Source organism: Paramisgurnus dabryanus, chromosome 10 (assembly GCF_030506205.2).
Source record: "Paramisgurnus dabryanus chromosome 10, PD_genome_1.1, whole genome shotgun sequence".
In the NCBI taxonomy this organism is placed as follows: Eukaryota; Metazoa; Chordata; class Actinopteri; order Cypriniformes; family Cobitidae; genus Paramisgurnus; species Paramisgurnus dabryanus.
Window position 1 is genome coordinate 7,531,100 of NC_133346.1, and position 24,385 is coordinate 7,555,484.

The following is a 24,385-nucleotide window of genomic DNA, read 5'->3' on the forward strand; positions in this document are numbered from 1 at the left end:
GGGGGCGGTTAGGTGAAGCAGAGTTGGTCCACAAGCCTTGCTCGTGCACCTGATCCTCTCCCTTTTACGGACACGACTCTTCATGGCAGTCGCTGTTGAAGATAAACACATTTCCACTAAATGCTGCACAAAACGCTTCCACTGCATGAGAAACGCTGTAGCCGCGCGGCGATTCCGACCGGGAAGATGCAGCATTCTGGCTCCAAATGTAAAAGAAAAGTCCAAAATAAATCCCGTGCATCACTTTCAGGTCAGTTCAACAAGCCTGTTAAAATGTATAGCTTTGATTGCTGACACCACCAGTATAACAATGTACAAATGTATATCATGTAACAGTTGTTTAAATGACATTGTGCTGCGTTGCGTTTTGAAACATTGTAAATATATCTATGCTAAAGACATTCGTTGTTTTGTATATGCTTAATAACTACACTTATTTATTATTTAAATAAACAAAACATACTTCGCTGAATACTTGAGTATTAAATCAATCAAACACCTGTACTGTTGAGAACATAACCATACATATCAACTTTGCTTTTCTTAATAGACATCTGATGTTTTCTTAAAGCTGACTTTTAATTTACTTACAAGAAAAACATTTAGTAATTCTCCAAAATTGCTTGGATTTATACTGACATTTAAGATCAGCTTTGTCACATTAGATTAAGCCAAAGTCCATTAGGTACACTGGTGGTAACGTACAGATGCAGAAATATAAACTATAATAATATATAATTACATATGTATGATTGTAGTTTGTGCTGCTGTCAAAATACAATTATAAATGTTAACAATAGCATATTTCTATTCTCACACATACTATAGTTGTGTGTGACCCATTTGACCTTGTGTGTGTGTGTGTGTGTGTGTGTGTGTGTTTGCTTAGACTACTTTTGTTTTGATTATGTAGACTTTTATGTAGACTCTTACGAACTTTCAAGTCACTCACTCAGAGGATAGTAAAATAAATATCTATTCAAATCAGAGCATCTTTCATGTCTGGAATGGATGTATTCTTGAGTCTATAAGGTAACAATAATATAACTTTTGTTTGAAATGGGTTTGGCTAAAAGAAAATATTGTTTTGTCTATAATACTATTAGGTTATTATACTATATGGGTTAAATAGAATTGCATTACTAAAAAGAGACTAAATACAATTTCACTGACTAAAACTAGACTAAAATGTCATCAGTTTTCGTCGACTAAAACTAGACTAAAATAGTAATGGATAAGTCTGACTAAAATAAGACTAAAATGGCAAGAATTTTAGTCGACTAAAACTTGACTAGACTAAAAAGAGTATGACATGACTAAAACTAATAAAAACTAAAATGACAGCTTGACACAAAGACTAGACTAAAACTAAAATGAAAACAGGCTGCCAAAAACAACACTAGATAGAAGCACTGGGGACCCAATCATAGCACTTAAACATGGAAAAAGTCAGATTTTCATGCCATGGCCCCTTTAACCCATGACCCTTTACACTGCTAACGCAATGCTCTACCACATGCAATAATTCAGCCGGAGAATAATTATCTCCTGACCGGAGCTGAGAGCTGTTAAAAAAAATAAACATGCGAAGTGACGTCCTAAACATTTTTCAGTGAGAATCTAATGCGAGTTCAAGCCTCTCTTGATTGCTCTGAAGTGCTTGGGATTTGAATGTGGCCACTTCAACACTGTTTCTCTGCGCAAGAATTAACAAGCACCCAGGACCTGTTATGATACCCGACTATTGATGGGCTCCATCTGTCACACTAAATGGTGCTCATGAGAGCTGCTTAAAATATGTAGATCTGTTAAGTAGAGTCGATCTGGTGAGCGGAGATCTTCTCAAACACCAAAATGCAGAACAAACCAGAAAAAAAACCCTAACTTTAAAACTGTAATATGTTGGGAGGGGGTGTAAAGCATCTTCAGACCACTGTTTGCCTTATCCAATACGGTCACATCATCGCCTAGTCCTATTGCTCAGATTACAGGCCCACTGGGACTGTTTGCACAGGCCAAGAAGACACCATAAACCACACGATTGTATTGATTTCTCATTAATTACCCCTGCAGGTGACAAAATGGACTTTCTTGGTGGAGCAGACATCAATATTGACATCTAAATGTCAATACATCACACAGACCAATAGTCTATTGAAGGCCAAAATCAGACAGTAGAGATACTGCAGGAAAGGTGTGCTCAGGTGGGGTTTGCTCAGCATCTTTATGCAAAATCTTTCACAGAACCTGCCCCCAATTTCTACTACAATTACTACTATTTATATTATGAAATTTTTATAAGATGTACAATGAATCTTTGGTGTCCCCAAAGTACATATGTGAAGTTTCAGTACTTTGTTGGTGCGAGCAAAAATGTGCCATTTTGTCCTTTTAAATACAAATGAGCTGAAGCAAATACTGATCGCCATAATGGTGGTTTGTTGAAATTGAAACTCAATTGTGCTGTCAATTATTTCTCCCTCTGCACTGAATGGCAGTGCCGTGGTTGTTTAGTGCAGATTAATGGGGGTGGTATTATTATAATTATTCTAATAATCCCCTTCTGACATCACAAGGGGAGCCAAATATCAATGACTTATTTTTTCACATGCTTGCAGAGAATGGTTTACCAAAACTAATTTACTGGGTTGATCTTTTACACATTTTCTAGGTTGATAGAAGCACTGGGGACCCAATCATAGCAAAATGGAAAAACTCAGATTTTCATGATAGGTCGCCTTTTAAAAATGTTATGCATTTGGTAGATGCTTACCCATAGCAACTTACAGCATTCAAGGTACACATTTTATCAGTATGTGTGTTCTCTGAGGTTTTAACCCACAACATTTTCGCCGATAGCACAACGCGCTACCAATTGAGCTTCAGGAACCCAATACAGTAACTAAATATTGGCTCCGACCATCATGAAAAAGGTAAGTTAAAACAGTACTTTTAATTACTGTGGAAGTAGCATGGTACCAGGAATGGTATTGGATATAAATAAATACCATAGTAATTTTATGTAACACAATGTATTGTTTACATACTCATACACCATGGTATTTATATGGTACCCCCAAGTACTTCAAAATATCAATACACTCTAAAAACAAACGGTGCTATATAGCACCAAAAGTGGTTCTTTGCTCGTAATCATAGAAGAACCATTTTTAGTGTCATATAGCACCTGTGAAACACCTGTGTAGAACCATATAGTGCTATGTAGAACCATTTGTGGTGCTATAGGGCCCCTATATGGTTTTACACAGGTGCTATACAGGTGTTTCACCGGTGCTATATGGCACTAAAAATGGTTCTTCTATGATTACGAGCAAAGAACCACTTTTGGTGCTATATAGCACCGTTTGTTTTTAGAGTGTATGTTATATTTGTTATGGTGTCCAAAAAACATGGCATCACCAATGAACCCTATGAAAACATGGTAATACAAAAGTACATGTGTAGAACAATTAACAATGGTTTTACTATGGTAAAAGTGTGGTAACTAACCATTTTTTGGTGGATTGATTACCAGTGGTATTACCAGGTTATTATAATGAGATCATGGTAAATTTGTGGTCACTATGGTTTTACTACAAAAAAAACTGTGATTAGTACAGTAAAAACGTGGTTAAGTTTCATAAGGTGTGATGTTTGAAGAGATTATGATGTATGCCATAACTATACATCATAACTGTTGTAACTATAGCAGTAAACACTACAGTAAACTGTCAATATATGGTAAAACAGATATATTATGGTATGATTTAGTATTTACTACAGTAAACTTTGGTAAAATCCTAGATATTAGTGAATTTGAGCCTTACCATAGTCATATGGAAGTATACAACAGTATATAATACAGTTTAAAAACAACACTTACCATGGTAAAACCATGGTTCATTTTTGTAAAGGGTCCTGTTTAAAGGACAGATCATAATAATGCATAATAACTATAGTGACTATAGTAGAATATATTGTAATGAAAATATTATATTTTAAGTATTTATTATAGTATAGTAATATTTCTAGATACTATTTTTAACTTTACAGCTCACTTCACTAGTTAGTACAGAATGCTATAGTACACATTACCTGTAGTAATTAGTATAATATACTACGATTTACTAAAAGAAATACTAAAGTATACTACAGCATTTATCATATGGGAATCTTTAATAAGAGAGTCTCATTCCCAGCTCCGTGCGTTCCTGTAATGCACCACAATAAACAGCTGCAGTGCAAAAATAGGAAGAAACGGATAAAGAGAGAGAGAGAGAGAGAGAGAGAGAGAGAGAGAGAGAGAGAGAGAGAGAGAGAGAGAGAGAGAGAGAGAGAGAGAGAGATCCTTTCATGACGGTGCACTTCGGCCCCTGTATCTGCCCTATTACCTCTAAAGTGCGGATCTCTTGCTGTGTGAGATCGTTGGACGCGGCGCATTTGGTCCGCAGCCCTTGTAAACTGGAGATGGAGATGTCGATCATGTTCTGAATGAGCTCGCACTGGTGAAGCGCGCCGCCGCCGCCGCGGTCCCTCTGTTCATCACTCTCCTCCACCATCATCATCAATCCCAGTCTAACACCATCCATCCCACTGCATCGGGCTCCAGTGGATGATCGGCACTACGAGCGATTAAACGATCCACGCGCGCTACAGATGCGTGCCATCAGACGGCACGGCTCCCGTGCGTATGAACTCCTCCGGAGAAATGACGGTTTGTGGTTGCGGGTAATCCCAAATCCGAGCGCGGGCGAGCGCGTCGTGCGAGCTGCGCGTTCAGCTGCGAGCGTCCGCGCGCTGTCTGTCAGCTGTGGGAAACATCGCGCGACGTGGTGCGCGCTGGGAAATGGAGTTCACGCGCAGTCGCGTGTAGGCCGGTGCGCTGCACGAGCGTATCAGGCAGGCAGACACACAGAGACATACAGACAGACTGAAACTTTTTTGTTTTAAAGTTTTCCTCACGTAGAAGTCACTTTTTTTCTTTTACAAGTAACTTTAATGCACTGTAGACAATGTAATAATCGCATGTATTGAATTATAAAAACAGTGAAAGCATTGCGAGAGGGTTGGGGGGGGGGTTGATGGATTTCTCATCTTATTGAGGGTGTGATGTTCCATTATTTCCTTCACATCAAACCTTCAATCTGACTGCTGAGTCATTCTCCAGACCTCACCACACTGTAAAAAACATATTGTGAAATTCACAGTAATTAACTGGCAGCAATTGACAAGTAACTTACTTTAGAACAAGCACAGTAAGTTACTTGTCAATTGCTGCCAGTTAACTACTGTGTTTTTTTTCTATAGTAAGTTACTTGTCAATTGCTGCCAGTTAAATACTGTGATTTTGCCGTACTGTAAGTTACTTGTCAATGGCTGCCAGTTAACTACTGTGATTTTTCCGTACAGTAAGTTACTTGTCAATTGCTGCCAGTTAACTACTGTGATTTTTCCGTACAGTAAGTTACTTGTCAATTGCTGCCAGTTAACTACTGTGATTTTTCCGTACAGTAAGTTACTTGTCAATTGCTGCCAGTTAACTACTGTGATTTTTCCGTACAGTAAGTTACTTGTCAATGGCTGCCAGTTAAATACTGTGATTTCTTTTCCACAGTAAGTTACTTGTCAATGGCTGCCAGTTAACTACTGTGATTTCTTTTCTACAGTAAATTACTATTGTCAATGGCTGCCAGGTAACTACTGTGATTTTTTTTCCACAGTAATTTACTGGCAGTCATTGACAAGTAACTAAGCAGAGATTATATGTTTTTAATATATAGTTCATTGTGGTTTTCCCTACAGCATTTGATTGGTTAGTTATTTTCTGTAAACATTCATCAATGTTAAAATAAAGTTGTAACGGCCAGCCTTAAAGGTTGAGTTACAATTATTTAAAAACTCAAGACTGTTAAAAGAAGGAAATACAAAAAACAAATCTAAAACAATATAAAAGTCCAAGCGTGTTAAAAGTCCAAATGTGCAAAGTTTCCACTGTGTATATAAAATCCAAGAAAGTGATATCCAAAGTCCATAAAACGTAACTGGACAGGTAAGCCCAAATACACAAACTCCACAACCCAGCAACCGCTTGTTTTAGCTATAGCGTCAGCTAACCATGTGCTCCTGCTCCTTCCTTTTATACAAAGTTCCATGTCATGTGACCCCTCACATGACAGGCAGACGAAGCAAAATTAAAGACATACACACATAAAATAGCAAAAGGATAAAATGGCTAAGAAAACATGTAAAACTAATTTAAACTCAAATATACATAAGTCACAATATAATGAGTGGTAAAACATGTATCTTGTGTGATCATGTCACAACGTTAATTATCTAATTTAAATATGCTAAATTACAAAACAATACAATAAGTTTTCTGATTTGAGGGAAAATGATACTATTTCACAGATATGTACTAAATTAAAAAAAATTTTTTACAGTCAAATACATTCAATAAATGCATGCTAACATTTGTAAAATAACATTTTAATTTGGATGAAAAAGTATGAATTCCCAAGAAATGTATCTTAAAACATCTTAAACTTTTGTTACAATCTAAAAATATCTAAATATAATTCAGTACAATCTGTAAATAAAACAAAATCATTAATTATAAATCAAAAGTACACTACAAGTAAACTGTTAAGGTTTCCTCCAATTTTTATTAAACACAATATTACTGTGAAGTATAATAACTGAAATGCAAAACAAATTTATGTCTACAATATTTTCACACCAAAATAAATAGTTCTAGTGCACAACACAACCATTGATTCTAAAAATGATTCTAAATTCAGAATCCTAATTTTACAGTGTATAAGTAACATTAAAATATGCCCAAAAAGGTCAGTGAAACCATACCACAACAGACAATGTTAAGAGATTGAAAAGCTATTTTCATTTAAATTGCTAGTAATCTACTGGATCCTACAGTATGAATAAACATATTTACAAGATTTACTAAAAGTTAGAATTTATGTTTAATTCTATTCAACATGCTTAAACACATTATTGTTTAATTTACATTAAACATCCCTGTATTGACATTTAAGTACGAAATAATATCAGCTTTGAGTGGACTAGTTATCAGATGTTTAAGTGAATCACCAAAACATGACTCCAAACAATGGACCTTTTCCAATAGATTATGTATCATATATGTGAACAAAGTTATTTATTAAGTTATTTATACACACTTCACTTTGATGAAACTGTGCAATTTTATTTCCTGTGTGCAGGTTTAGCCACTGGTAAAACTCTAATGGGCATGACTGCTCTCCATTCAGATGGCTTATGTGTTTTCATGTCTCACCAGCATATGGCCAAGATGATTTCAGTGTAATACTGTTTAAAGTATCTATTAGCCTACCATGTGTATTTTCTCTAAAATTAAATATTTTAGCAGCAAAAGAAGTCACAGAAGAAGAAGCTAAGCAAGTTAACCCACAAACGAAGAAGAAACAGCAACTTGTTGTGTATAATTTGAGAAGACCAGTAATGATGGAAGTAAATAAACATCGACTTTTGATGCAGTTTGAGTTAAATCACTCCTCAACTTGGCTCATCTTTGTTTTCACCGTCACAAACGGAAATACCTATGACACAGTTTTTTTTACCTGACGGGAGGGGTTCTGGTGGAACAATCTGACGCGCTGTAGATAGACGCGCGTCAGTAGATCTGATGCGCTGTTAAAAATTTTGTGAGGTGCACGTCAGGCTACGCAGAGCTATGCACAGGCTACGGACCTATGCACGACTATAAATCGCCCTTTAAACAGACATACTGGGTGCATCCCAATTCAGGGGCTGTGGCCTTCCAAGGCCGTATCTAAAGGCAAATGACATCACCGGGCTGTTACGAAGGCTGTCACAATTCGAAGGCTCATTCATATAAAAGCCTCTTACTGTGGCCTTTTCCCCACTGATTCCGAGTTAGGGCTGTAACGCTATAGCTTGTCCCATTATAAAGACCTGCCTGATTATTCATCAAAAATCATAATCATTCAAAATAAAACAAAATCATTCAAAATAATTCAAAATATTCTTTATTATCATGAAAATACCTGAAACTATTTGAAGAACAGCAATATAAATATTCTTGTAGACATTTCCTGGAACAGCATTTACAATGCTAGCCTACTTCTTCTGTGGCACAAAGGGAGTTTCTGCACGAGAGCGCCCCCTGGCTTTTGGATGTGGCGGCATTTCACCGTAATTCATGCAAATTCATTAATTGAGAAAACGCGCATTTGCACGATAAATCGTTACAGCCCTACCGAGGATCCATAGATGTATCCTTCACAGCCTTGGCTATCCCAAAATTCAATATGAAGTCTGGGTATTTTGAAATAAACATTCAAAACTGTAGTTAAATAAAATTGTATATTTTGCTAATTAAAGGTCCTTGTGTCTGTTTTACTATTATAAATGATGTTTTAGTGATGTAAATTAATATTATTGCTGCAATGTTGTGTGTTGCATTTTGCTTTTGTATATTTCTAAGGTTGGTGAATTTTACATACTGTTGGATATAGTTTAATCTGCATCAATGTGTTATATTTTCTAAAGTATACAAAGAACAATTCCCGCACACTATCTGCTTGCTGAAAAAATGTATTTAATGAAAGTTGCGTTGCAACGTTTCGATCAACTGATCTTCATCAGGCAACTGATGAAGATCATGTTGCTCTTCATGTTGCCTGATGAAGATCAGTTGATCGAAACGTTGCAACGCAACTTTCATTAAATACTTTTTTTCAGCAAGCAGATAGTGTGCGGGAATTGTTCTTTGTATATTTTGAGACTTTTGGTCGTCTTATCCTACGCACCCATCTATTGACTTCAGGTGTGCGACGCTAATTTGTTTGAATATTTTCTAAAGTAAAATAAAAAAATCTGCCACCATATTTATTTTTAAAAGTCTGATAGGTCTCAGCTTTTGTGTCCCAGTGACAAGCGTAGTGGGCGGGAAAAGCAAGTGATGCCCCCGTAGGCTAGACCGTCTCATTTCATTTCACTCCGTGGCGTTTAGAGGCTGCTGCCTTCAAATATTGAGCCTTGCCTTCAAAGTCCGCGACCTTAAAAGGATCCAGACCCTGAATTGGGATGCACCCTTAGTTTGTTCAAACTAAACCAGTGCTCACACAGCAGTCATTGGCCAGTTTACTGAATGACAGTCATATTAACCAATTATACTCAGCAACATGACGAGTCGGCCAATACAATTTGGTAACACTTTTTTTCGATAGTCCACTTTAGACATTTTACTAATTATAAGTTACTTTGCAACTATTTATCCTACCAATCTTTACCGTATTAGTAGACTGTCTGCTTAATATCTATTCACACTTTATTGTGGTGATATTGTGATAAGTATCTTTGCAGGTGCATGTCAACTTATTCCACTAACTCTAACCTCTTCCCTAACCCTAACAGTCTACTAATACTCTAAGGACAGTTAGACAGTTAGTTGAGATATAGTTGCAAATTAGTGAAAGTTGGTTCACATAGTTGAAAACTTATTTATAGTTGTATAAGTATTAAGTGTAACCTACAATTTATTTCAGTGTGGTAGCATATTTAATGGAATGTTGTGTGTACCATGTTGTAGACAAAACAATAATCATAGTGACTTTCTCCTTTAAAGAAATAGAAAATAAATCTAATTTGTCATTACTAGCATAATACTCAAATATAATATAATAAATATACTTTAAAAAGGAATTCCCAACAAAGATTATTGAAGAAAGAATTTTCTTCAGTTTATTTTGAGTATCCTGAATAAGATTAGACATCAGCATGTTGCTAACAAATATTGTTGTTGACTGGTCTTAAATACATTTACTGTAAAATGTGCTGTAACACATCATGAAGTTTGATTTCTCAGAGTTTTTAAAAATAAAACTTAATCGGGTTTAAATGTCAGGAGTTCCTGTCGGGATGAAAGTAACACTTGTTACTCTTCTCCCACTGCCAATACTGTTGCATTATGTTGAAAATGTATATTTTTTTATTTGATTTAATTTTATTGTGTTCAAACTGTTAAAAATGTTTTTTTTTCAACAATTCAAGTTTGTACTGTCAGGTTGCTTTAGAAACATTTGATGAAACCAAAATTTAACCGAAAATACATATAAACAAGATCATAGTCATGTTTATTTACTAAAAACAAGTGTAACACAAAAATCTATCTTGTTCTGTTCTGCTTTTGAGCCACCTATGTGTTACTTTCGTCCCTGCTGACAGAGTCTAAGGCCATTTTGTTTCCAAAATTTCACCTGGAATTCATAGTCCACACTTGAGTTACTGATCACAGCAAAAATATATCTGTCTAAAACTTTATCTTTTAAAATTAAGTTTTTCTGAAAAATGGTACTTTCGCCCCTGCTCACCCCTACTGTGAGTCTCTACAGTACAATGTTGGTTACTGTGAGTCTCTACAGTACAATGTTGGTTACTGTGAGTCTCTACAGTACAATGTTGTTACTGTGAGTATCTACAGTACATTGCTGGTTACTGTGAATCTTTGCAGGATATTTTATTTACTGTGATTTTCTACAGCACATACCTTTTTACTGTGATTTTTACAGTTTAAAAACACTACTGTGATTTCACACTGAATGCACTGTAATCCACTGTGAACTTTATTACAGTTATTTGCTGTGCATGAACACAGTTAATTACTGTAGATTTCACAAGCATTTTTTACAGTGCACCTCATCCATCTGTACTCCATGTCACTCTCTCTGTCACTCCATCTGTCCTGCATCTCTCTCTCTCTCTCGCTCTCTCTCTCTCCATCTGTGTGCTGTATAACACTTAACATCCTCCTCAAGAATAATACAAAATAGGTGTTAAATGTATGCAAAACAGACAAACTTGTCACCAGCTTCACCACACAGGTGTTGCTATCTACTCTTTCATTTTAAAGTGTGACAAATTAGATTTGGGTCAGTAATAAAACTCACGCATACACAATGCATAAGTGCATTTCTCATTTTGCACCAGCAAAAAATATCTGCAATGATGTTGCATGGAGGAGGATTATGTTAAAACATGAACATGATATTCAGTAGTACCACAAATATATATATTAATCTAAATCTGAAAACTACGGAAGCCGAGAACGGCCATGGACTTTTAATTTGTCACTTTTCCAGCCAATCTCACCTGTCAGATGTACAGCTGCTCCATCATGTTGACAACAGGAACCTCATAAAAATGGACATTTCCATGCATACAGATGAATCAGCATAGGATGGTGTATCTTGTATCCATAAACCAATACTGTGATTACGTCCTAAACTTAAACTGTTCAGTTAAAACTTAAAGCTAGCTGAATAACTCCAGTAGTTGTCATTTATTCGACAAAGTTTCCGAGCACAGAGCCAAAACAAACCTGGCAAAGTACTACAGACACAAAAATCTCATCCTGAAATTCTATTGGTCGGCTCGAGGAATCCTTTCCCAGGATACAGCAGATTAAATTAGATTGTGAGGAATCCGATGGCAGAGATCATCCATGTTACACGGGCTTTCGGTGAGTCCCTGAATGTATTTTTAGTCATATTTCAGATGGTTTGTGAATGAGTGGCAGGAGCTATAATGGGTGTTGTCCTATTTCTGTTATTATGAGATCAGGTATAGGGATTATCTCTGAGACCCTGAGGTGCATTATGGGGGTTTGAGGTAGACAGACAGGGCTATAAATAATCCTAATCTGTAGACACCAGTGAAAACTAAATCACGTGACCTGTCTTTAAATGCCCCACAGGTAGGCTATTTAAATGGACAGTTCACCCAAAAAATGAAAAATCTGGCATATTTACTCACATCATGTTGTGTTGTATGAGTTTCTTATTCTGTTTAAAAAACAACAAAAAAGATATTTTGATAAATGATGGTTAGCACAAAGTTGTTGGCATCCATTGACTTCCATAGTATTTGTTTTTCCTACTATGGAAGTCAGTGGGTACCATTAACTGTTTGCTTATCATCATTTATTAAAATATCTTCTATTGTGTTCAACAGAATAAACTCATACAGGTTTAAAAAAAAAACACGAGGGAAAGTATTTTTATTTTTGGGTGAACTATCTTGGGTTAGAATAATGCAGTAATAATAATAAGGTAACCTAGTGATGAAAGATTATGTTTGAAATAATGGGATTAACCTTTAGGAGCACTAGTGTCTAGCTCCATCTACTGGAGAGTTGAGGTACTGCAAGTACTGTAAACAGTCATTCACCTGAATTTGTGCAAGTTGTGTGATTTTATGTATAAAAATTCTTCAAAAATACTTATTTGTTCTTATAAAATGTCTCCTTTTGCATTTCATGGGAAATATCATCATATTGTATGTTTTGGAAAAACATAAGGATGAGTAAATAATGGCAGGATTTTAATTTTGTGTGAACAGTTACACAGGCAAACATTTCGTAATAGCCTAATTTATTAACAAATCCTCTTGAAAATCCACATCACGAAAAAGAAAAATTAGAAAGAGCTGATAAACATCAGATAAATTTACTGTCCCAGTGTAAATACAAACAACCACCAGAAAACAGTCAGCAAATAAAAGCTGGCTACACAAAACTACTTCAAATCCTTTTGATGAGTTTTCCTTCATTAATGACTTCTAAAATGAAATCTAAAACATGTTGAGGATGATTTTACATTCTGGGTGGGTTGAAAACATACACTAACTAAATTTGATAGCTACTTTAATCAACAGCTGATATCAATGTAACATTACCTATTAAATACGATTGTGGGTTGGTAAATAAGTTTTTTTGTGTATAAGTGGAGAGAGCAATTACTAAAACTATGATCATAATCCTGAGATAACATCTAGCTGAGTGATGATGAGGTTTTGTGCTTATGGTTTTTTGAGTCCTGAATCCCACGGCATGGCAGTCAGACATTGAACGAGAGACTGTTGAATGAGAATATTACATACAGTAATGGCTCGGGTGATTTAAGCATTGCATGACACTAATGGGTGAAATCTTCATCTTGATGATGCTTTCAATTTTAGGGCTGTTGAAATGGTCAAAGAGAGCCAGGATCTGTCAGAGACCACAAATGAAAAACTCAGTCAAGGTAAAAGAACACCAGCAAAAACATATATTAAGGGATAATGTACAAAACACAAACAAGGTGACATTACCATGATGTCACTGCCTTATTTGACCCCTCCCCTTCATCTCTTCCCGATAGCCTTTTGCGTTGGCTGTCATTCTCTGCTTGCAAACACATACACACATGGACTTTACATGATTGCATACACAAACTCACTACATCCTATAAATCTGCTGAGGGATACAGTGAATATTTACCTGGTGGAGGTCCTTCTAGATCTTCCAGCAGATTAACGGTGGAGGTGGCAGAGCCCAGGGTGAGAGACAGTCAAGGACCAAAGCAAAAGCAGGAGTTTGGATTAAAGGAAAACACCACTGTTTTTCAATATTTTACTATGTTCTTACCTCAACTTAGACAAATGAATACATACCTATCTTTTTTCAATGCGTGCACTTAATCTTTATACAGCGCATCGTGAATGTGTTAGCATTTAGCCTAGCCCCATTCATTCCTTAGGATCCAAACGGATGAATTCAGAAGCCACCAAACACTTCCATGTTTTCCCTAATTAAAGACTGTTACATGAGTAGTTACACGAGTAAGTATGGTAGCACAAAATAAAACGTGGCGATTTTTTAAGAGGATAAAAAAGGAGAACTATTTTGTATGACGGAAGAGCACTTAGTTTGCAGCACTTCGACGTCAGTGAGCAGTAAGATCATCCGCCAATGATGTCCGCTTAAAAAATTACTCATGTAACAGTCTTTAAATAGGGAAAACATGGAAGTGTTTGGTGGCTTCTTAATTCATCCCTGTTTGGAGCCTAAGGAATGAATGGGGCTAGGCTAAATGCTAACACATTCACGACGCGCTGTATAAAGATTAAGTGCACGCATTGAAAAAAGATAGGTATGTATTAATTCATCTAATTTGAGGTAACAACATAGTAAAATATTGAAAAACGGTGGTCTGCCAGATGTTTAAAGGTCCACTGTGTAGATTTGTAGCGGCATCTAGCGGCAAGACTTTGCATCGCAACCAACACATCTCACGTCACATCCCACATTGCATTGTGGCCATGCAATTAAAATCTTTACACAGCTATAATAAAAAGATGAATTCCTGGTAGAGACTGGATGGCATTGGTTGGTGTTACATGGTAAGGATATGAATGGTGTTTGGACAGAGCTTTCTTCTTGAACTTCTTCTTTCTTGTCTTGTCAGAGAAAGATCTAGCAATCTCAAAAAGCTTCTTTCTTGTAGCTGCAGGAAACAGTGCTCAGAAATGGGTGCATGATCAGTTAAATATGCTTGACCATTAAATTCATTGTCGTGGATTTGAGGTATTACTGTAACCTACTGTAATACTGTGTGTTTGTCTTACATTTGCCCATGTGCTTGAGTTTCTCCATGAATAAGGCATCATCAGTGCCAGATGAGCAGACCTCTTCAGAGCCAGAAGCGCAGTTATCACCTTAATAAAGAGTCACAGTGATTTCACACAGACGCAGAATACGGAAGTGCCAAATACAAGTTCAGTTATTAACAAGAGTGACCACGAATACGCTTTCAGGACAAGCAAATGCATATAACGCAATGTCAGGTGTGTATAGTTGTGAACATCCAGCATCAGTCTGGAAAAACACTGTGTTCTTCACTCAGTTATAAATGAAGTCCAAACATTAGAAGGCACTGTTGGATAATTTAAAGGTCACGTTCTTCCTGAACAGAATTCGCCTTTCAATTGTTGATTGTTACCGGAAGCTAGTTATTTTAATTTGTTTATAAAAGTTTACAATATTGATATTTTGCTAACAAAATTGCACCGATTGCCATCAGAAGGCCTTTATTAACCCCTTGAAGCCTTGTGGATTACTTCTGACTTTTTTAGGCTTCAAATCAAAAGCACCATTTACTACCATTATAAAGCTTGGAACAGCGAGGACATTTTCTAGTATAACTCCGCTTGTGTTTTGTCATATACATATACATCAAGGATGGCTTGCGAGTGAATAAATCATGGGGTATTCCAATTTTGGGTGAACTATCCCTTTAAGTAATACTGCTGGTGTATGAGATGTGTGGTATAGGCAGAGATGGGTTTAAATGAAGCTATGTAAAATCAGGCCATGATAGATGAAGATGAAGGGAATCTACCTTCAGTGGAGTTCTCCTCGCAAACAGACGAGTGACCGCACTGTGTTTTCTCACACGTCTGACGATCTAAAACACAGAGATGAAGTTCAGCCACTCCTGAGTGAGCAGTGTGCTTGAAATAAAAGCTGCTCATACACTTTCAAGCACACATGCAGCAGGGTGTGATGTACATGCATGAATATGAAAAACGGAAAGACAGGATTTATAACACTGGGGTGATACGATTACAAATCCTTTTTATAAAGAGAAAATGAAAAGAATAATATATGAACTTCAAAATAAAGGCATACAAAAGGTTCTTCAGAAAATGGGGCCCAAAAACTGGTCCCAAGCTGTCACTGGGGCATTACCCTTTAAAAAGGTCCTATGTACCATTTAGGTGTGTATATATATTTGGTACCAATGTGTCCCTTTGAGATATTAATATGCACTCTTTAGGTGTAAAGGTATACCCGGGTGTGCCTCAACATACTGTTCATCCAGAAAAGTGATGCTGCTGGCTTTTGATCGCCCCCTGGTGGCTGGATACACTACAAGTCATAAACCCCGCTCTCTCCATGCAAACAAAAATAAATTACACTTCCAATTAGATGCTTTTGGTCCTTTAAGGTAGATGTTATCCGATATATGTTGAAATGTTAATTTTTGTGATAAGTTTCATTTTAGCTAGTAATTTGATGCTATAGAAACGAGGCTTGTCTGTAGGATTGAAATTTGTGAGCTGAGCGGACTGTCAGAGCTTCGATGAAAGATTGAAGATATAACCAACTATTAATTTTCGATTTCTGTGTTATTTCACAACGACAAAATGAGTTGTATTTAAAGGCGGGGTGCATGAATTTTTGAAAATCACTGGAAAAGGGAGCCGGGCGGACTACCAAAACACACTTGTAGCCAATCAGAAGTGAGGGGCGTGTCTACTAACCAACATCGTTGCCTGGGTTGCGTATGTGTGGGGCGGGGCGGGAATCTGGGGAAGGTCCAGATTCTATTGTGGTAAGGGCGTGTTTGTTTGGGTGATTTCAAATGTCAACATTGGCTTTCAGAGATCATGCACCCCGTCTTTAACTGACTTTATCTTAGTAAGCCAATCAAATGAGACGTTCAAGGGGCGTGGTTGAATTGGGCATGTGAGCATTTGGGCGGAATTTTGATATGGGGGCTCTGCTTCCGGGCTCCACAGACAATTCCTTCTGCGCATGCCCTGGCTCCAAACTCACATTTTTGCGTAACATGTCAGCGCCCAACGTCGTACATTTTACGTTCAGTTCATGACATTGTAAGGAAGTGGCGTCACGTTCTCCATCTTTTTTACAGTCTGTAGTACAACCCCAGTGACAGCTAGGGACTATTTTATGACCATTTGTTCTGACAATGTATTGAAGAACAATTTTTGGTTACACAAAGAACCATTGAGTCAAAGGTTATTGAAAGAAGCATTTCTTTCTTACCTTTTTATAGTATAAAGAACCTTTTACCCCTTCTAAGAACCTTTTGTGACACAGAAAGGTTCTTTATGAAACCATACAGTTCTTCTATGGCATCATGTAGCACCTTTATTTGTAGGAGTGTAAGACTAAAAATGGAGTTTGACTGCAATGATCATCAATTTCAGAAAAGCATTGTGTGAAATGTTTTTCCTCACATTGAGAAAATATGACTGTGTCTGTAAGGGGGTGTTATTGACGCATCTACATTATTGTATTGTTTGGACAAATTTAATCTTTGAAATGCAAAGTGGCTCATTAAGAAATAGTGCAGTAGATTATGTATATTAAAGTTTAACTGAAGGGCCCTCCTGGATACGATATTAAAAATTAACATCTGTCCAGTATGCGTGTGTATGTACCTATCTCCAGAGCTATGAGAAAGTCTCTGTTACGCTGTAGTTCTTTCATGAACTCCTGATTTTGCAGGAAAAGGGCAATTCGTTCATCTTCCAAGTACTGCTTCAACTTTCGGTCTGGGTCAGATGACCAAGTGCCACCCGAAGGGACTATGCTGCTGGATGAGAGCTGCGTTAGAGATGACAGGGAGGATGAAGAGGAAGACGAAGGCTGGGAGAGACCACTTTGAGATCGCTGTTAAAAGATAAAAATCACCAAGCACACTGTTACAGATTTGACACATAAAAGCCTTTTATGTAGGTCATCCCTTATCCGGCTTAAAGGGACGTATCATATGATAAAGTCTTATATACTTTGTAGACATACTCTAGGGCTGTATCCGAAATTGCTTCCTATACCCTTAAAGGTGCATTGTGTAACTTTTATAAGGATCTCTTGACAGAAATGCAATATAATATACATAACTATATTATCATTGGTGTATAAAGACCTTACATAATGAACTATTTTGTTTTTATTACCTTATAATGAGCCGCTTTTATCTACATACACCGCGGGTCCACAAAGATGGAAGTCGCCATATGGTGACATAATGTTTCTACAGTAGCTCAAAACCGACAAACATGTCCTGTGGGGGCTACCGTAGCTTTACTATGCATTTCGAACGAAAGGGGTGAGCTGTGGACTGAGCCATTGGTTGCAATTCACAATCTCACCGCTACCTGCCACTAAAAATCTACACAGTGGGCCTGTAAATAGTGCACTATTTGAAGGGTACAGGCATTTGCAGTGGTGTCTGAAATTATGGTGGACATTATTGAGTAGGCCTATTTTATCCCATAATGCACCGCAATAATGAGTTTACACTGTAAAAAAAATCAGTAAAAAACAGTAAAATTCCAGCAGCTAGGGTGCCGGGAAAATACAGTTAAATAATGGGCACTATAAATTACAGAAATTTTCCTTAATACAAAAATACAGTTTTTTCTGTCATTTTACATTAAAACTGTAAAAAATCAGTGAAAAACAGTAAAATTCCGGTAGCTGGGGTGCCTGAAAAATATAGTAAAATAACGAGCACAATAAATTACAGAAATGTTTCCGTAATACAAAAATACCGTTTATCTTGAATTTTACATTAACACTGTAAAAAATCCATAAAACAGTTAAATTCCGGCAGCTGGGGTGCCGGAAAAATATAGTAAAATAACGGGCGCAATAAATTACAGAAATTTTTCGTAATACAAAAATACAGTTTTTTCTGTCATTTTAAATTAAAACTGTAAAAAATCAGTGAAAAACAGTAAAATTCCGGCAGCTGGGGTGCCGGAAAAATATAGTAAAATAACGGGCACAATAAATAACTGAAATTTTTCCGTAATACAAAAATACAGTTTTATCTTGAATTTTACATTAACACTGTAAAAAATCCATAAAAACAGTTAAATTCCGGCAGCTGGGGTGCTGGAAAAATACAGTAAAATAACGGGCACAATAAATTACAGAAATTTCCGTAATACAAAAATACAGTTTTTTCTGTCATTTTCATTAAAACTGTAAAAAATCTGTGAAAAACAGTTAAATTGCGGCAGCTGGGGTGCCGGAAAAATATAGTAAAATAACGGGCACAATAAATTACTGAAATTTTCCATAAAACAAAATACAGTTTTTTTCTGTAATTGTACATTACAGAAAAACATTTTACATTAGATGGCGTCCGCAACACTTAGGGCATTTAGGGTCTGAATTCACTCATTCGCCTTCATTCATTTATTTAAATAAATTAAATTAACAAACTAATCTAGGGAATATGAAATGAGGGTATAGCTATTTCGGACACAGCCTAGAATTTACAATGCTAGCTACGTAAAAATATAGCCCATCACTAGCAGGCTAACCGATTAGCATGATGAATTAATTAGCGAAGGTGACAAACAGAGGTAGGGTCAATGGTAGGGAATGGTAGGGAGAATCTGCTTTATAATTTTTGTGTGGCACATATTCTCAGCCAAGTTTGGACAACATTTGCAGGACAAAGAATTAATACTTTATTTTAAAATTTTAAACATTTAAAAAATATATATTTTAAAATAGCATTTTTTTTTAAAGAGCACCTATTGTCTGATTCATGTTTTAAAATTTCCTTTGGTGTGTAAGTGTGTATTAGTACATGTTAACAATATGCAAAAGGTACAAACCCCAATGTAAACGATGACGCAAGTTATCGTCTCCAACGTAAATCTCTTTTCTTGAACTACAACAAACACATGGATCGTAGGCAAGTTAACTCCTGTTAGCATTTCATTGTGACCGAATCTTTTAAACATGGTAAGGAGCATCACATTTCCAGCCGAGGTCAGAGGTATTCAGGCCAATCACAACGTACAGATTAGCTGGCCAGAGCTTTTCAAATCCGTGCGTTTCAGAAAGAAAGTGAAATCTGGAGCTACAAAAATGTACGGTACATGGAAAATAATGTGTTTTTAACCATAAACTAGGCAAACACATTGTTTTATACCAAATACACAAAATAAGTTTTTTTATCAATGAAATAGGTGCTCTTTAAATCTCTTAACCTGCTGATGGCAATGTTCCCAAATTTGGCAAGTTACCATCAATCATTGTTTTGTCAAGATTTTTTCAATATATCAAAGTATGGCCAAGATTTAGCCTCTTATATAATTTTAGGTCAACATTATTTTTTTGTACCATCATACCTTTTGAATAGAGGCAAATATAAAAAAATCTGTTCGGCTCAGGCCAATAAGAATCTGAGCCAATTTTGGTTACAGTGCTTGGCCACCCAGTTTCACAGCTGTGAAACAGCCTAAGTTTAGACAACTCATAAATCTACCTGAAGACATTCTGACTGCTGAGGCAGAATCCGCAGGAAGTCATCGGGGAGGTTGCCTAGCAACGGTGGATTCCAGTTCCTGTATCCTCCAACATGCTGATGCCCTGAAGGAGGGCGATCATTGAACCTACCAACACATTAAGTATAAATTAAAACTCACATCTGAAACTAGTTATGTTATTGTAACTAGTAGTTATTGTTTAGTTTTCATTGTGCACAACTGCCTTAACAGACTAACTGGTCAATAGTTACTAGTTTGGAGAAAGGCACAGTTAAATTAGTAAAAGCCGTTCTTTATAGATTTGCAAGATGTTGATATAGTAAATCAAACTACTACCAGACATAAAAGTCTGAAACTCACTAACCTAAAGTGGCTATTTAAAATGTTTACACAACTAGACTGAGGCCCAGACTAAACAAACATTTCAACAGAGGGGAATTTTTCCTTTTAAGCAGACACAACATCTCTTTCAGAGAGACCAAACTGACTCTTATTTTTATTCGTCATTTCCACAAATAGAAAACACAGACATTCGGCTTGCCTGGGAGGTGGGGTGGATGGTACATCAGCGGGATGTTTTCTATCATAGATGTGCATGTCATAGGAGGGTGGGGGATAGACAGGTGGAGGCTCCTCATCTGAGCTGTCTGCCTCTAACCTTCTTTCCAGGATCTGTAATGGAGTTTAAAAGTCCCAGGCATGCTTTAGACCATATCATAATATGGTAATTTGACAATATGATGATCAATATATTTTAAATCTCGATAGATCTTGACCAATCTCTATAAGATTTCTAAACAAACCTCTGCAGGAGTGCTATCCTCTGAATCCGAGCTGTCATCGGTGGTCTGGCTGTCCAGGCTCATCTGCAGGAGCTGGTCAATTGTGGAGTCCACGGCACCATTGTTGGCCCTCAACACGCATTCGATAACTTCATGCTGCATGCCGGGAAACATAGTCTTAAAGTCATCCATAGCTTGGGTAAATTCGAGGCGTCTGACTTGACGGGGAGGCCTACTGTTGTTAAGCTCAGACGAGGCAACATCGCCACCCTGCGTACTGTTGCCATGTTTACCGTTCGCGTTACCTCGTCGAAAGAGGCTGGTCATCACTTACAGAACCTTCCTGACTCCTCCCACACAGAACTGCCCCACCCCTTGACCTCGGCCACCCCTGTTATTCACTCATGATTTCACTGGAGCTGAGCATCGGGGTATAAAGAGGCAACATTGAGCAAAATCTTCCTCTGCTGATGCTGGCGGAGACTCATCCAGGGCAGGGGCTTGGAATCCCAGAATGCCTTGCTTTCACTCCCTCAGTCACCCTCAGGGGACAAACTCACTCTTGACCTATATCACAACAGCAAAATGTTAACCATTGTTTTTCAGTTAAAGGTATAAACTTTATCAACATTTTAGGTTTAAAATGTATAATAAAAAAATCTGAGTTATTTTTAATCCAGCGTTGGGTCAAAAAGAGACAAACACAACCCCCTGGCTTGTAATATAACCTATGGGTTATTTTAACCCATTATTGGTTCATTTATTCCATGCAGCAGCTAGATTTGTCCCTTTTTGGTCCAACATTGGGTTGAAAATAACCCAGCATTTTTTTTTTTTTTGAGTGTATGTTTGTGTAAATATTGTTGACACATAACATGGTTTTGCCATTTTTTTTTTCCCTTCATATAATTTTAATGGTCCTTCAAATAGACAAATTAAAATGTAAAAGTATGTTCACATATTCTTTAGATTAATAATGACATAATGAAAGTTGTATAATTGTATAAAATGTATAATACTTGGAAAACAATTGACAAAATGCTGTACGAAACAATAAAAACATGCAAGAACATGTCAACTATCCAAAAGTATGGAAAGGCAAAAACCCATTATATTTTAATATGTCAATTAATACATATGTAACATAGGGACATTAGAACTGCCCATCAGGGTTATTATCATTAACTAAAACTATTAAAACACTGAGAATATGAAAAACAAATTAAATCAAATGACATACAGACCTAAATATTCACACAAATGTTACTAAAATTATTTCGAGGCACTACATTTATTAAATAAAATAAAAAAACTACTTTATGCCCCTGCAAAGCTCAGTGGTACATCATTGCATTAGCAGTAACAAAGGTCATACCCAGGTTTGAACCCAGGAAACATACATATTAATAAAAAATTGTAATGCATTTTAAGTTGCTTGGATAAAAGCATTTGCCAAATACATACATTTAATGTATGTGAATAACTTAAAGTTTAATAGCAACTTAAGTAAAAAAACAGAATAAAATGACAAAAAATCTAACAAAAATTAACATGCAAATTAAAAAATATTAAAAACTAGCATTGCACCAGCAGGTAAAATGTCATACCCAGGTTTGAACCCAGGGAACATACATATTAATAAATAATTGTAATGCATTGTAAGTTGCTTTAGATAAAAGCATTAGCCAAATACATACATTTAATGTGAATAACTTAAATACAAAAAACAAAAAACAAATAAAATGACTAAAAATCAAACTAAATTAAACATGCAAACTAAAAAATATTAAAAACTTCAATTAAACTAACATATAAACTAAAATAACCCTGCTGTACATACATAACTATACAATAATTATTATATATATATATTTTTTTTTTTTCTTACATGAATCGTTACACACACAAACATTTCAGAAGTGAAGACAAAGCTTGTACACCATTTTTTTTTTACGTTTAACATTTATGTAGTTGACGTGACTTTAATTATTTTAAGCACCATTCATCATAATTCTTGTATAGTTATGTATGTACAGCAGGGTTATTTTAGTTTATATTTTAGTTTAATTGTAGTTTTTAATATTTTTGTTTAATTTAGTTTGATTTTTGGTCATTTTATTTGTTTTTTAGTTTTTTGTAATTTACGTTATTCACATTAAATGTATTTGGCAAATGCTTTTATCCAAAGCAACTTACAATGCATTACAATTTTTTATTAATATGTATGTTCCCTGGGTTCAAACCTGGGTATGACATTTTACCTGCTAGTGCAATGCTAGTTTTTAATATTTTTTAATTTGCATGTTAATTTTAGTTAGATTTTTTGTCATTTTATTCTGTTTTTATATATATCTCACAAAACACGCACACACAACAGCATGAGTCATTCAGTGGATGTTCCCCATTGGGAATTCAATAGATCAGGGTCATTCACAGAACAGGATTTCCTATGCATGTTTCAGAAAAATATTGACATGAAACTCTTAAAGGAGATATATTTAGGAAATATGACCCACTTGGCCACTTTCATGACCAAACACTGCACTCATATAGGCTATGTGCCATACATTTTATGCAGCTATAAACGTACATTAAGATATATGTCCTTATATATGTGTATTATGTATCGTAGCCATATGCTGTATGTATATATTTCCCACTTACTGTCTATCCACAGAGAACCGATCCACCTGAAACGAGCTACAACCATCCAGATAAACCTTTAGCTTCCATCACAGGCTGCAGGTTCCTCCATAAATTCCATCATTGGAGCGTTACGGATATCCCTCGCTCCCATTTTCATCTCTTCACGTTAATCTGCCCCTAAAACCAAACAGGCAGAGCTAAATATAGCCACAGATTCAGGCACAGTTTGTCAGCGAGCGCACCATATCAGCTTAGTGATGTACCTCTGAAGAAGGATGGCTGTGCCCTTCTGCTTAACACACAGGAGCTGACGTCACCCGTAGTTAATACAGCCACTGAGCTGATAAGCGGTGGTCCGTCTGACCCACTGAGATGGATCAGAGCCAATGAAACCGCAGGAATACCATACAGCGTCTACAGGATGTGATTGATAATTATGAAAGGGATCTCAGCACGCCAGGGAAGTCATCAAAAGGAGCGCAAGGGATGAGAATCATCTGTGCAACATAGGACAGGTTGTTAAGTCAATTTACAATTATCATCGACAGCAAGCGTGATGATAGTCTTGCCTCTCGTCTCCATGGCAACCATCATGTTTCTTAATCCAGCTGTCAGTGGTAAATGATTCGTTAAGAACGTTTAGAAGGATAGACCATTTAATTAACAGCACACTCATAAGGTACCAAAGCTGTCATCGGGGCGGGACACTTTCAAAAAGTACACCTTTGTAACCAAAAAGTTCATTTTCGTACTTAAAAGATATATACACTCACCTAAAGGATTATGAGGAACACCTGTTCAATTTCTCATTAATGCAATTATCTAATCAACCAATCACATGGCAGTTGCTTCGATACATTTAGGGGTGTGGCCCTGTTCAAGACAATCTCCTGAACTCCAAACTGAATGTCAGAATGGGAAAGTAAGGTGATTTAAGCAATTTTGAGCGTGGCATGGTTGTTGGTGGTTGTTGTGGAGTATTTCACAATCTGCTCAGTTACTGGGATTTTCACGCA

General features: G+C 36.5%; 2 protein-coding genes across 8 annotated transcripts in view; both read right to left on the reverse strand.

Annotated features, from left to right (window-relative positions):
- The window catches only part of ksr1a (kinase suppressor of ras 1a), a 44,041-nt gene extending 39,200 nt beyond the window's left edge, over nucleotides 1–4,841 (reverse strand). For 3 of the 4 annotated variants that reach the window (XR_012337770.1, XR_010530440.2, XR_012337769.1), the window contains exon 1: nucleotides 4,392–4,841. Coding sequence is in view for 1 of the 4 variants with exons in the window: in XM_065260605.2 (XP_065116677.1) it covers nucleotides 4,392–4,589 (198 nt within the window). In the remaining 3 variants the exon portion in view is untranslated. The remainder of the gene's footprint in view (nucleotides 1–4,391) is intronic. The other variant, XM_065260605.2, reaches the window with a different exon arrangement.
- A 7,543-nt stretch (nucleotides 4,842–12,384) lies between these two features.
- Nucleotides 12,385–23,946, reverse strand: cuedc1a (CUE domain containing 1a). Of its 4 annotated transcripts, XM_073815934.1 has the most exons (12): nucleotides 23,633–23,946; nucleotides 23,388–23,546; nucleotides 20,745–21,290; nucleotides 20,483–20,613; nucleotides 19,941–20,067; nucleotides 17,089–17,320; nucleotides 15,240–15,305; nucleotides 14,467–14,556; nucleotides 14,252–14,345; nucleotides 13,340–13,398; nucleotides 13,171–13,246; nucleotides 12,385–13,069 (listed from the first exon to the last, which is right to left on the reverse strand). In XM_073815934.1, coding segments are annotated over exons 3-12 (1,182 nt in total). In that variant the 5' UTR covers nucleotides 21,051–21,290; nucleotides 23,388–23,546; nucleotides 23,633–23,946; the 3' UTR covers nucleotides 12,385–13,068. The 4 variants fall into 4 exon arrangements, with proteins under 4 accessions (XP_073672035.1, XP_073672034.1, XP_073672036.1 ...); XM_073815933.1 differs by having other exon boundaries at nucleotides 23,388–23,946; XM_073815935.1 differs by having other exon boundaries at nucleotides 13,171–13,243; nucleotides 23,388–23,943.
- Nucleotides 23,947–24,385: the final 439 nt, after the last annotated feature.